The sequence below is a fragment of the Ailuropoda melanoleuca genome, chromosome 4 (genome assembly GCF_002007445.2).
Source record: "Ailuropoda melanoleuca isolate Jingjing chromosome 4, ASM200744v2, whole genome shotgun sequence".
In the NCBI taxonomy this organism is placed as follows: Eukaryota; Metazoa; Chordata; class Mammalia; order Carnivora; family Ursidae; genus Ailuropoda; species Ailuropoda melanoleuca.
In genome coordinates, this window is record NC_048221.1 from 67,998,061 (window position 1) to 68,010,386 (window position 12,326).

The window sequence follows — 12,326 nt, forward strand, 5'->3', positions numbered from 1 at the left end:
CTCCTCTGTTCGGTAGGTTGCCTTTCATTGTGTTGATGGTTTCCGTTGCTATGCAGAAGCTCTTTGTTTGGTGGGGTTCTGTTTGTTTATTTTTGCTTTTGTTTCCCTTGCCTGAGGAGACCTATCCAAAAAAATATTTCTGAGAATGATGTCCAAGGGTTTACTGCCTGTTTTTTTCCTAGGAGTTCTATGGTTTCAACTCTTACTTAAGTCTTCAGTGCAATTGTGAGTTAATTTTTTTGGTATGGTGTAAGATAATGGTCCAGTTTTATTCTTTTGTATGTGACTGCAGTTTTCCCAACACAACTGATCAAAGAAACTGTCTTTATTCCTTTGTATGTTCTTGTTGCTTTGTTGTAGGTTAATTGACCCTTGAAGGATGAGTTTACTTCTGGGCTCTCCTCTATTCTATTGATCTATTTGTCTTTTTCTATCAGTACCGTACTGTTTTGATTACTATAGCTCCAGAGTATAGTTTGAAATTGGGAGCATGTTACCTCCAACTTTGCAGTTCTTTCGTCTGTCTCAAAATTGCTCTGGCTGTTTGGAGGTCTTTTGTGGTTACCCAGCAAATTTTAGGATTATTTGTTCTAGGTCTGAGAAAAATGCTGTTGGTATTTTGATAGGGATTGCATTGAAATATGTAGACTGCTTTGAAAATGGTATGGACATTTTAACAATTCTTCCAATCCATCCTCATGTTTTATCTTTCCATTTGTGTCATCTCCAATTTCTTCCATCAGTATCTTAGAGTTTTCGGAGATCTTTTTCCACCTTGGTTAAATTTTTTCCTAGGTATTTTATTCTTTTTGATGCAATTATAAACAGGATGACTGTCTTAATTTTTTTTCTAATAGTTCATTATTAGTATATAGAAACACAACAGATTTCTGTATGTTAACTCCATGTTCTTCAGCTTTACTGAATTTATGTTCTGTGGAAAGAATGGGTGCTCTGCTGGTTGGGGATGGAGCATTCTGTACTCTGTCTCACCACAACTGGTCCAGTGCAGCAAAATGATCTAAGCTTTTCTTTCTTTCTTTTTTTTTTTTAAAGATTTTATTTATTTATTCGACAGAGATAGAGACAGCCAGCGAGAGAGGGAACACAAGCAGGGGGGAGTGGGAGAGGAAGAAGCAGGCTCATAGCGGAGGAGCCTGATGTGGGGCTCGATCCCACAACGCCGGGATCACGCCCTGAGCCGAAGGCAGATGCTTAACGACTGTGCCACCCAGGCACCCCCTAAGCTTNGCGGAGGAGCCTGATGTGGGGCTCGATCCCACAACGCCGGGATCACGCCCTGAGCTGAAGGCAGATGCTTAATGACTGTGCCACCCAGGCACCCCCTAAGCTTTTCTGTTCAGCATTCCATTGATCATGTATTCCCAATTTGTACTTATATAAAATATTCACAAATTAGACATATATGCTATTAATAGCTTATTACACTCCCTAAAATATATAAAAAATAGAAAATTGTTTTTTTACATTTAACTTTTTTAATCCTCTTTTTTGTAATTGACCTATTTAAAGTCATAGTTATGCAGCCATCATCTTAGTTTTAGAACATTTTCATCATCCCAAAAAACAACTCTGTACCCCATCACCCATTAATAGCATTCACCCATTAATACCCTTCTCCCTCTATCCCTAGGCGACCACAAGTTTATTTTCTGTTTGTATAGATTGTTCAGTTCTGGACATTTTATACAAACACAGTCATATAATATGTGGACACACATTTGTAACGGGCTTTTCTCACTTAGCAACATGTGTTCAGGGTTCATCCCTGTTGCAGTAAGTACTAATAATATCTTAGTTTTAATATAAAAATATTTAATTTTTACCATGAGGAACACTTGATTCTCCAGGAAAAAAATGTTCTTCTTTTTCTACGTATTCCCATTCTCCTTCCTTCCTATCCCAAACACACCATTCACATACCCCCTAGAATACACACAGCTCAGTTTTATATTCACAGATATATTCCCAGAACTGGATGATAATACTGCCTCTTAAAAAGTCTCCACATGCCATTAAAAAGGGTTTCAGGAAAAAGTGCTCTCTTAATTTAAAGCAAGCCAGACCCAAGATCTCCGATACTGCCTAGCTTACTGTCTACATGGCCGGTGGGGGAGAGGCAAGGAGGGGCCCTATGGAGATAAAGACTGGCCTGGCTGTTTGTTTCTAGGCCAGGTATGCATGTAGCTTTCTTCAGAGGCTTCCCAGAACAGTTCCCTTTGCTGATACCAGAAAGGATGGATTCTCTTATAGAAAAGTGACACCAGTTATGGTCATTTAAGCAAATCTTTTGCTAGGTATGTCAATTAACATGAAAAATAAGGATTACATATAATATTAGATCATATTAGATGTGGTTCACTTGAGTTCCATACTTTTTATTACACATTACACAATCAATTACGTTTGCGTCCACTTATTCGTCTTGGCCCACTTCCTGGGCAGCCTGTGGGGGAGACAGAGCTGGTCTTGTTCATCTCGGTATTCCTTTTTCCTTGGCTAGGCAAATCACTGGCCCTTAATAAATGCTTATCAAATTGAATTTCAGGTTGTTGCTTTAACATTAAAATTTATATAAACCAATTCTGCTCATATTCTCCAAAATTATAGCTGATGAGTGATAAGATACTCTTTGGTTAAACATGTCAGTGAATAATTTGTTAAAAGAGAGATCACTGACTAATGTTTGAGGGTATATAGGGAAAGTGTTGTATCTCCATAGCTGTTAAGAGTTTGAAGAAGGTGGTCTTACTGTCTCACTCCTCAGTCTCTAAATTTAATAATAAAAAAAGGAATCACTTTCAATCAGCAGAAGTTAAAGTTAAAATACTTTTACAGAAAATCTTCTATACAACAACTTTTTATAGCTTAATAGTTTTGTAATTTCCAGGGTTAAGCTTTATCTTTTTGTTTCGGTTTGTTTTCTTCAAGTATTAAGTGTTTTTTTTGGCAATTATTATATCCTAGATCATATTTTATGTATCATTGATTCCTTTTGACAGTTGAACATTTTCATATAAGCTGTGAATGTATTTAAAATGGGTAGGGAGTGTTTGATCTCTATTTGTATGTAATTTATTGATTGGGTGATTGATTGATAGAGACTGCATAAGTGGTGGGGAGGGGCAGAAGGAGAGGGAGGCAGAGAATCCCAAGCAGGCTCCACACCCAGTGCAGAGCCCAAAGCAGGGCTTGATCCCAGGAGCCTGAGATCTTGACCTGAGCCGAAATCAAGACTTGAATGTTTAACCGACTGAGCCACCCATGTGCCCCTATTTGTATATAAGTTTAAAGTACACAGGTCTGACAAGCATTTATTTCAAACTCTGGCTTAAATGCTTTTGACTTGGGTTCTCATTATCAGCTTAATAATAATGATGATGGTAGTAATGCAGACAATAACAGCTTTTAATTACATGGTTTTATCATTAAGTGTCATAGTCTTTAAGGTATTTTTTCCTCCTGCCTTTTATTTTTTTTTAATAAGATAGGAAAGGAAGGCTCACAGAAGTGACTTACTTTCACTTACACAGGCCAAGTAGCTACAGAGACAAATCTTGAACCTAGGTTTTATGATTGCAAGTGGAGAAATCTTTCCCTATAGCATGGTGCACCTGTTATTTATTCACTGCTTACAGTTCGGATGTTTCAAAAGAGTAGAAATATTTTCTGTATTCAGTTTTTTCTACTGAATCAAACAGAGACCATTGAAAGTAATAAAAACCGACATCTGCTTATTGTACAATGATATATTGTAGTGCAATAAAGTAGAATACAGAAATGTAAATCCATAAGTTGTCTGAAAATTGAATGTAATGCTTTCATTGAATTCTGTAATTATTTATTTGAATTCAGTATTAAAATTTAAATAAAAGTTTAAAAACATTAATGTATGTATACTTTTTATTCTTTCCCAGACAGATACTGATTATGTACACAGTGTTGTAGCCAACCTGGAGAAAGAGTAAGTTCTTAACTATGAAAATGATAACATTTTAGTTACTGTTACTTACTGGCTTTTTGCTAAAAGAAAATGCCTTTTTTATAGTTCATTTCTCTGTGGAGTTCAGTGTTTACTGGGCCACTATCACTGGTCTTTTACATTGTCATAAAGTAGGTGCATATATATCCAGGTTTCTGACCATGGATAGATTGGTGTATTTCAATATAGAAAAGCTTTGAATGTCATACATGTGTAACNTACCATGTAATAAATATTTACTGAAATATAGCACATTTTAGGGTCCAGCTAATTTGTGAGAGCTAATGAATTTTTGGTTATTTGGTAATTCTGTGGAGTTTCTAATGAGAGGTTGAATTTAGTATGCACAATAATTTTTTTTTTTTAAGATTTTATTTGAGAGAGAGAGAAAGTGCACAGGCAGGGAGAGGGACAGAGGGAGAGGGCGAAGCAGGCTTCCCGCTGAGCAGGGAACTGATGTGGGACTCGATCCTAGGACCTCAGGATCATGACTTGAGCCGAAGGCAGATGCTTAACCACTGAGCCAGGTACCCCTGCTCAATAACTTTTATAATTGCTGTTCTGTGGGGTTATGACTTAAGAGTATATTCAGAAGAATTCGAAAGCTAGTTTAGATAGAAACCTCACATCCGTATGCAAAGTAAATGAGAACTGATTCAGTGGAAGTGATAAAAACAATATTACTATTCTGCAGACTTATAATAATGTAAAAATCCAGTCAACTGGATTTATTTACTTGTCCCTAAATCTCTAAAATTGAAGGACTGAAAACTTTCATTGTGTTGTTGTTAAAAACAATGTAATCTAAGAGATATTGACATTAATTTTGGATTTAATGTAACCAGAAAAAAGGAAAAAAAATAGTGTTTTGGAAAGAGATTTTTTATATTTCTTGAGTTGTTAATTTGTATGAAAGATATATCTACATAATTGGTTGTCTTTCAATAAATACAATTTTAGTTTTAAAAAATTTAGGAATGAATTTGGTAAAAAATTCTAGGTGATCTCATTAAATTNATAGTAGTTTCAAAGCTCAGTGCTGAATTATGGCTATATCTGTTCTCTTCTGCAAAGATGGAGTAACAATGTACTGTGATCAAGACACTGAGCAGCTAACAGTTGGAAAGCTTAGTAAGCTTCAGATATGATTAGTTTTTATAATACCGCCTTCATAGTTATAATAGTCATGTCGTAAAAACTAGTCACGATAAGGGTTTCTTCATTGACTTTCACCTGTTTTTGCCCCAGTGATGTATCTTTTACATAAAAAGACAAAAAGAAGTGACAATTATTTGTCAGTTCAAGATTTAAAGTAATGCTGTTCTTTCTTTGTCTATCAGAATGCTCAAACCGGAAATTTTAGAAAGATATATGCAGAGTTCAAAACTAAATTATGCATTTGTTAGATTTTTTCCCCTTAGGTGCTCAATTTCTTGGCAGCCCTTTATATAAACACAGTCTAGTATAGGTTCCTCAGATACAGGAGCTGGGCAATAATTATTGGCCCCTCCTCCCATAGACCACCTGGGCAGGTCTGTGGGGCTTATGCTGTCGCTGTGTCGATTCTCTTCTTCCTCCATGTGTAGGAACACCAAGCCCAGGAAAAAGTACAACTAAGCATGAACAACATCTGTGTGAAGGCAGGTAGTTGCACAAGGATTTTGTGGAGATTTGCAAAAACTAAATGAGGGAGAATGCAAATGTGGAAGGAAGTACATGTGAATTAGTCAAGCTGCTTACAGAAACTTAAGAACGGGTTTTCTCAACCTCGACACTACTGACATTTGAGGCTGGATAATTCTTTGTCATGAGGACCGTCGTATGCATTGTAGGGTATTTAACAACCTCCCTGGTGTCTACCCACTAAGGCAGTAGTACCGCCCACAGTTAGGACAACCAGATTCCTCCAGACATTGCTCAGTGTACGCTTGGGGGACAGGGCGGCCCTCAGTGACTAGGTTAGAATGACATATAGTCTGTAACTCACAACTAAACCTTCCTGAAAATGGAGGAACTTTGGTTTTTGCATAAATATATAGAGACAGACACACATTCATTAGTCTTTCTTCAATTCTCTGTTTTCTGTGATATCTTCGTTTGATTTTTTTTAAAAAATTCTGGTACTTTTTAGGAATATAATACATGCAGTTAGCTTAGGATTTCTATGCTTTTCTAAGGATAGTAGCATTTTATACTGGTTTTAGAGCATTATTAAAAAAATCACCTTTGTGTTATTTGAAAAATTTGTATTTTCTGGCAGATTAAATCAACAATGAGATACTTCCATGAGCACACGGTGACCCAAACAGTATACCTTATTGGTTTTTGTTTATGTTTATGTTTACTTTATATTAAGCACAGTAAGTTGAGCATTAAGATAAATAAGATCCCACAGAACTTAAATAACTCAGCTAACCTTTCTTATGGTAGATTTTCTAAAGAAATCAGTTCTGGCTTGGTGGAAATAATATCCCCTCCTGAAAGCTATTATCCTGACCTGACAAACTTAAAGGAGACTTTTGGAGACTCCAAAGAAAGAGTAAGGTGAGCCTTTGTTATTTAAGATCCCCCACCCTTGTGAGTATGACATGTAATAAATGTTTACCATATAATAAATATTTACTGAAATATAGCACAGGTTTTAGGGTCCAGCTAATTTGTGAGAGCTAATGAATTTTTGGTTATTTGGTAATTCTGTGGAGTTTCTAATGAGAGGTTGAATTTAGTATGCACAATAATTTTTTTTTTTTAAGATTTTATTTGAGAGAGAGAGAAAGTGCACAGGCAGGGAGAGGGACAGAGGGAGAGGGAGAAGCAGGCTTCCCGCTGAGCAGGGAACTGATGTGGGACTCGATCCTAGGACCTCAGGATCATGACTTGAGCCGAAGGCAGATGCTTAACCACTGAGCCAGGTACCCCTGCTCAATAACTTTTATAATTGCTGTTCTGTGGGGTTATGACTTAAGAGTATATTCAGAAGAATTCGAAAGCTAGTTTAGATAGAAACCTCACATCCGTATGCAAAGTAAATGAGAACTGATTCAGTGGAAGTGATAAAAACAATATTACTATTCTGCAGACTTATAATAATGTAAAAATCTAGTCAACTGGATTTATTTACTTGTCCCTAAATCTCTAAAATTGAAGGACTGAAAACTTTCATTGTGTTGTTGTTAAAAACAATGTAATCTAAGAGATATTGACATTAATTTTGGATTTAATGTAACCAGAAAAAAGGAAAAAAAATAGTGTTTTGGAAAGAGATTTTTTATATTTCTTGAGTTGTTAATTTGTATGAAAGATATATCTACATAATTGGTTGTCTTTCAATAAATACAATTTTAGTTTTAAAAAATTTAGGAATGAATTTGGTAAAAAATTCTAGGTGATCTCATTAAATTCAGAACAGCTTATAAGGTATATTCTGGAGAAGTTTACTTAGTATGATTTAAACTTTTATTTTATTGTTGTTTTTTCACTAGCTTTTACAACCCCTTCTTTTATCCAACATTAGTCTGTTTCTGTAGGCTACCAGGAATTCCCTGAAAGGACTTAATATTGTAAATGTTGATATGTTTTGGGTTTTTAAGCAGTCAGTACAATATTTATTAATTTCTGCCTTTGTGCTAAGCACTGATCCCCAACGTGTAGTTTTTGAAGCACCAGTTCCCAAAAACATTAAGATGTTACATTTGAAAAAAGGGCCTTTGGTCAAAGGAGTTTGGAAAACATTGGAGTAAAAAAATTTTTTCTTTCAACAATTGTATTTACTATTGGATATTTCAACGCCTCTAATATACTAATATGTCTCCAGAAGGGGAATATACGTGCTTCCCAAATTTACTTGACGTTAGATTCCTTTTTTCCCTCAGGACATCTTGACAATTAGTGTTTTGATAAAGGTTTCATTAGAGAAAAGTGAATTCTCTTTCATGCTGTCCTACAAGGGTGTATCGTGTGTGTATGTGTATCTGTGGGTCGACAGATATTTTATATATATATGTTGTCTACTGTGTATATGTAATGTATGTATATATATTATAAAATATAACATGCAGTATGCATTATAAAATACTACGTTTAATCTTATTTTGCTAAATTTGAGTCTGATTCCTAACTCATTTTTGAAAATTTTTATTTCAGATGGAGAACAAAACAGAATCTAGATTATTGTTTTCTAATGATGTATGCTCAGGAAAAGGGGATATATTACATTCAGGTAAGTGTGGTTTATCCTTTAATGTTTTTTCACACTTTTAAGGAAAAATATCCAGACTATATGTTCATTTTAAGGAAAAATATCCAGACTATATGTTCATTAAAACAGGAAGTTTTGAAAGTGTAAGCCCTCTAAGCGTATAAGATTATAACAGTATATCAGAGAGCAGAGGGTCTGTCATAGTCACTGATAATGGGGGCTCTGCCGTTCCATTCTCTGGTTTAACACCGACACCAGCTTTCCACTTCATGGTGTGATGGTGGGCAGTCACTCATCTCTTTCCTCTTCTCCCCTCCCTACATCTTTGCTCTCATTCTCCCTCTCTCCACTGTTAAAAAGAACTAAGGTTTAATTACTTGGCAACTTTTAGAGAAGGATTTTCTGATAGTTTTTTTTGGTGATCTTACAGTAAGATAGGTTTTTTGGTTTTGGGGGTATTTTTGCATGCTACAATACATTTACCTTTATATTGAAGATAATAAAACTGACGTTTAGCTCTAATGGTCCCAACTTTTAGCAGCGTGACTCAAAGAATCAGTCTGTAATGATGTGGCTTTTAAGTTAGCCAGGTAGGTAACAACTTAAATAATTGTAGGAAGCTCTTATTTCTTCCAAATCTCATTCTCCTTAGTGACTTGCGCTTAAATGTTACAATTGGAATTTCATTTCTTTAACCAAAGGTCTTTTTCCTTGTTCAAAATGCGTATACCACTCAGTGATGTAGCACACTAAGCCTGTCAGTTATTTATTGATTTTTAGTATAAAAAGTTTATGAGATCTTTCCCTGGAAGGCTGTTTTTATGGGAGTGGCAAGAAGAGGCTCTGGGTCCCTAATACAAAAAGGAAATAAATGGTTTTGCAGCTGCTGGCAGGGGTTTGAGAGGAAGGGAAAGAAGGAGAAGCCTGCTATCCCATGGCAGGGCAGTCGTATTGAGCACAGACTTGGTCTCCTTTAACATTTTATCTTGGGCCACCTGCATTCAAATGTGCAGACATCCTTTCTTGGTTCTCAGGTTGGGAAATGATAATGATGGTATACCAATGATGGTATAACATTGACCCTACAATGTTATATACATTGTATATACATTGACCCTACAATGTGTGTACAATGTATATACATTATATACATTGACCCTACAATTATATACATTGTATATAACAGTATACAAGAGTAGTGAGTATAAACTCACTGTAGTGACCCTACAATGTTATATACGTTTTATATACATTGACCCTACATTGTATANATACATTGACCCTACAATGTGTGTACAATGTATATACATTATATACATTGACCCTACAATGTTGTATACATTGTATATAACAGTATACAAGAGTAGTGAGTATAAAAACATGGTATCCTTTAATTAGTACATTTTCTTTAAATTTCTTAGAGAGGGCTTACTTTAATTTCAAGATTTTAACTTCAAAACATTTTATTTCACATGTCCCATATTATTGTAGTTGAACCTTGCTGTTTANCCTGCTTGTGTTCCCTCTCTCGCTAGCTGTCTCTATCTCTGTCAAATAAATAAAATCTTTAAAAAAAAAAAACATTTTATTTCACATGTCCCATATTATTGTAGTAGAACCTTGCTGTTTGTTCTAGGGCCTCTGTATATTTACACGATGGTCAAGAACTTTATAGAGAGAATTTAAAAGTGTAGTTACATTGCTTTTTAAATTTGTTTTAAATTTCTAAGGATAGAATTAATAGAATCTTAAGGCTGTGTGTGTGTGTGTGTGTGTGTGTGTGTAGTATAGGAAAAGTAAACGTTTAGGAAATTAAGGAAAGGTTGGGGTTAAGAAAGAGGATAAGGGGGTAGTGGCGCCTGGGTGGCTCAGTCCCTCTGCCTTCGGCTCAGATCATGATCCCAGGGAGTCCTGCATCGGGCTTCCTGCTCAACGGGGACCCTGCTTCTCCCTCTGCGCCTCCCCCTGCTTGTACTCTCTCTCTCCCTCTCTCTCTGTGTCAAATAAATAAACAAAATTAAAAAAAAAAAAGGATAAGGAAAACTTCCTTTAAGCAGAGTGTGTGTGTGTGTGTGTGTGTGTGTGTGTGTGTGGTGTTAAAACCACAGTAGCTCTGAACTGACACTTACTACACTACTTAACATATGTCGTATGTTGTTCTTTCCAACTTAGGCTTTACATATACTTATTTAATGCAACTCTTTTTTGCAAGAACAAGATCATACTGTACGTACTGTCTCGTAGCCTGTTTTACTGTCACTTCACATATGGTAGATGCCTTTATAAGTCAGTAATTACAGGCAGGAACACTTTTTAATCACTTATTGAAGTATCATTATTCAGATGTCATAATGACCTTATTGTTGGACATTTAGATTGTCCCCCACTTTTCAGTTGTGTCGCAGCTGAATCCAATGATCATCCCTAAAATTACCCAATTTTCTCAAAAATTGTGCCTCAAAAAAGAGGGGGTTGCTTTGTATTGATGTCTTCACATAATTTCATATTCTATAGAATTCTGCCAGTGAGTTCATTATGATCTACAAAGTGGGAAAAACGCATTAGCCTGAAAAGTCCTCAGTTTCATATTGGTTTTGACTGTGAAGGATAGAAATCGCCCAGCAAAATGGGGGAGAATTAGTGTGAGGAAGCAAAGGGATTTAATCCAGACTTGATAATTAGGCCAGGCGTGTGACTTCATGGGGCATATGCCAGGGTCTACCCTACCCCGGACTTGGAGAGAGTGCTTTTAAAAAGGCAGTGAAGTCAGGGGTTACTCTCTGGTCAGCACAGGCGTCCTCCGAAAGGAGAAAAAAAGTGCCACCTGTCCTAGTGTTAGGCTTATGTCTTGAAGTTTGCTGTGCTAGAACCCTACACTTTTGTCAAGTGCTGTATCACAGATGACTTGGAGTTGAAGAATGCTGTTGGGTGATTCGGGCGCTTCCTAGGTGGCATGTGGAATTCCTACCGGATCACATCACAAGGCCCGTGAGATCTGGTTGCCACACTTGTGGTGGTGCCGACATTAATCAGTGGGCTTGGTGGTGTCAGACTCATCTCTCCTTTCTAAAGCGCCCCAGCAGCCACTCCCCCTGTGCTTTTCGCCATCACTATTTTTCCCCAGATAAGTTATTTCATTAGAGGTGGCCAAGTGATATTTTCTAATTTTGTAATTTGTAACATTCTTATAACTTGAGTTCTTGTGTAAAGAACTTTCCCTCCTTAACTATTTGGTTACTTTGAAAAATAGTTGACTAAGCAAAGGCAGAATAAATACCTATTCTTTCTCTTCATTAATTTTTAGTTGGTACCCTAGAAATCTCCAGTGGTAGCCATTTAAAAAACATGAATGCATGGATTTTTAAAATATATTTGATTTGCCTCAGTCCTTGCAATCATTCTTCACATTGATGCTCACATTGATACGTCGTAAGTCAGTGGGAATCTCTTCAAATTGGCTCTTGTGCGGTGCCTGGATGGCTCAGTCGGTTAAGTGCCTGCCTTTGGCTCTGGGTAATGATCCCAGGGTCCTGGGATGGAGCCCCGTGTCAGGCTCCTTGCTCAGTGGGGATCCTGTTTCTCCCTCTCCCTCTGCCTGCTGCTCCCCCTGCGTGTGCTTTGTCTCTTGCTATCTCTCTCTGTCAAATAAATAAATATTTAAAAAAAATTGGCTCTTGTATTTCTTCCACGTAAGTCCAGTAATCTTTGATCACTTCTTTGCTGACTGGCACAAGATTTGCACATTTCCTGTGCCAGATCTAGAACCAGCCGTTTCTCTAAGGAGCCCTGTTTTTTTGTTTGTTTGTTTTTTTAAATGTTTTTTTATTATATTATATTATATTATATTATATTATATTATATTATATTATATTATATTATTATACCTCCAATGCCGTCCATGTTGCAGCAAATGTTGAGAAATCGTTCTTTTTAATAGCTGAGTAATATTCCATTGTATATATGGACCACAACTTCTTTTTTTTTTTTTTAATGTTTTTTTATTACATTATATTAGTCACCATACAGTACCTTCCTGGTTTCTGATGCAAGGTTCGATGATTCATTAGTTGCGTGTACACCCAGTGCACCATGCAATACGTGCCCTCCTTACTACCCATCACTAGT

The 12,326-nt window shown here is 36.3% G+C and overlaps 1 protein-coding gene across 2 annotated transcripts in view; it reads left to right on the forward strand.

Annotated features, from left to right (window-relative positions):
* Nucleotides 1-12,326, forward strand: part of MGAT4A (alpha-1,3-mannosyl-glycoprotein 4-beta-N-acetylglucosaminyltransferase A) — a 121,148-nt gene that overhangs the window by 83,822 nt on the left and 25,000 nt on the right. For both annotated transcript variants that reach the window (XM_011225885.3, XM_011225886.3), the window contains exons 6-7: nt 6,434-6,547; nt 8,147-8,222. In XM_011225885.3, coding sequence (XP_011224187.1) covers nt 6,434-6,547; nt 8,147-8,222 — 190 coding nt within the window. The remainder of the gene's footprint in view (nt 1-6,433; nt 6,548-8,146; nt 8,223-12,326) is intronic.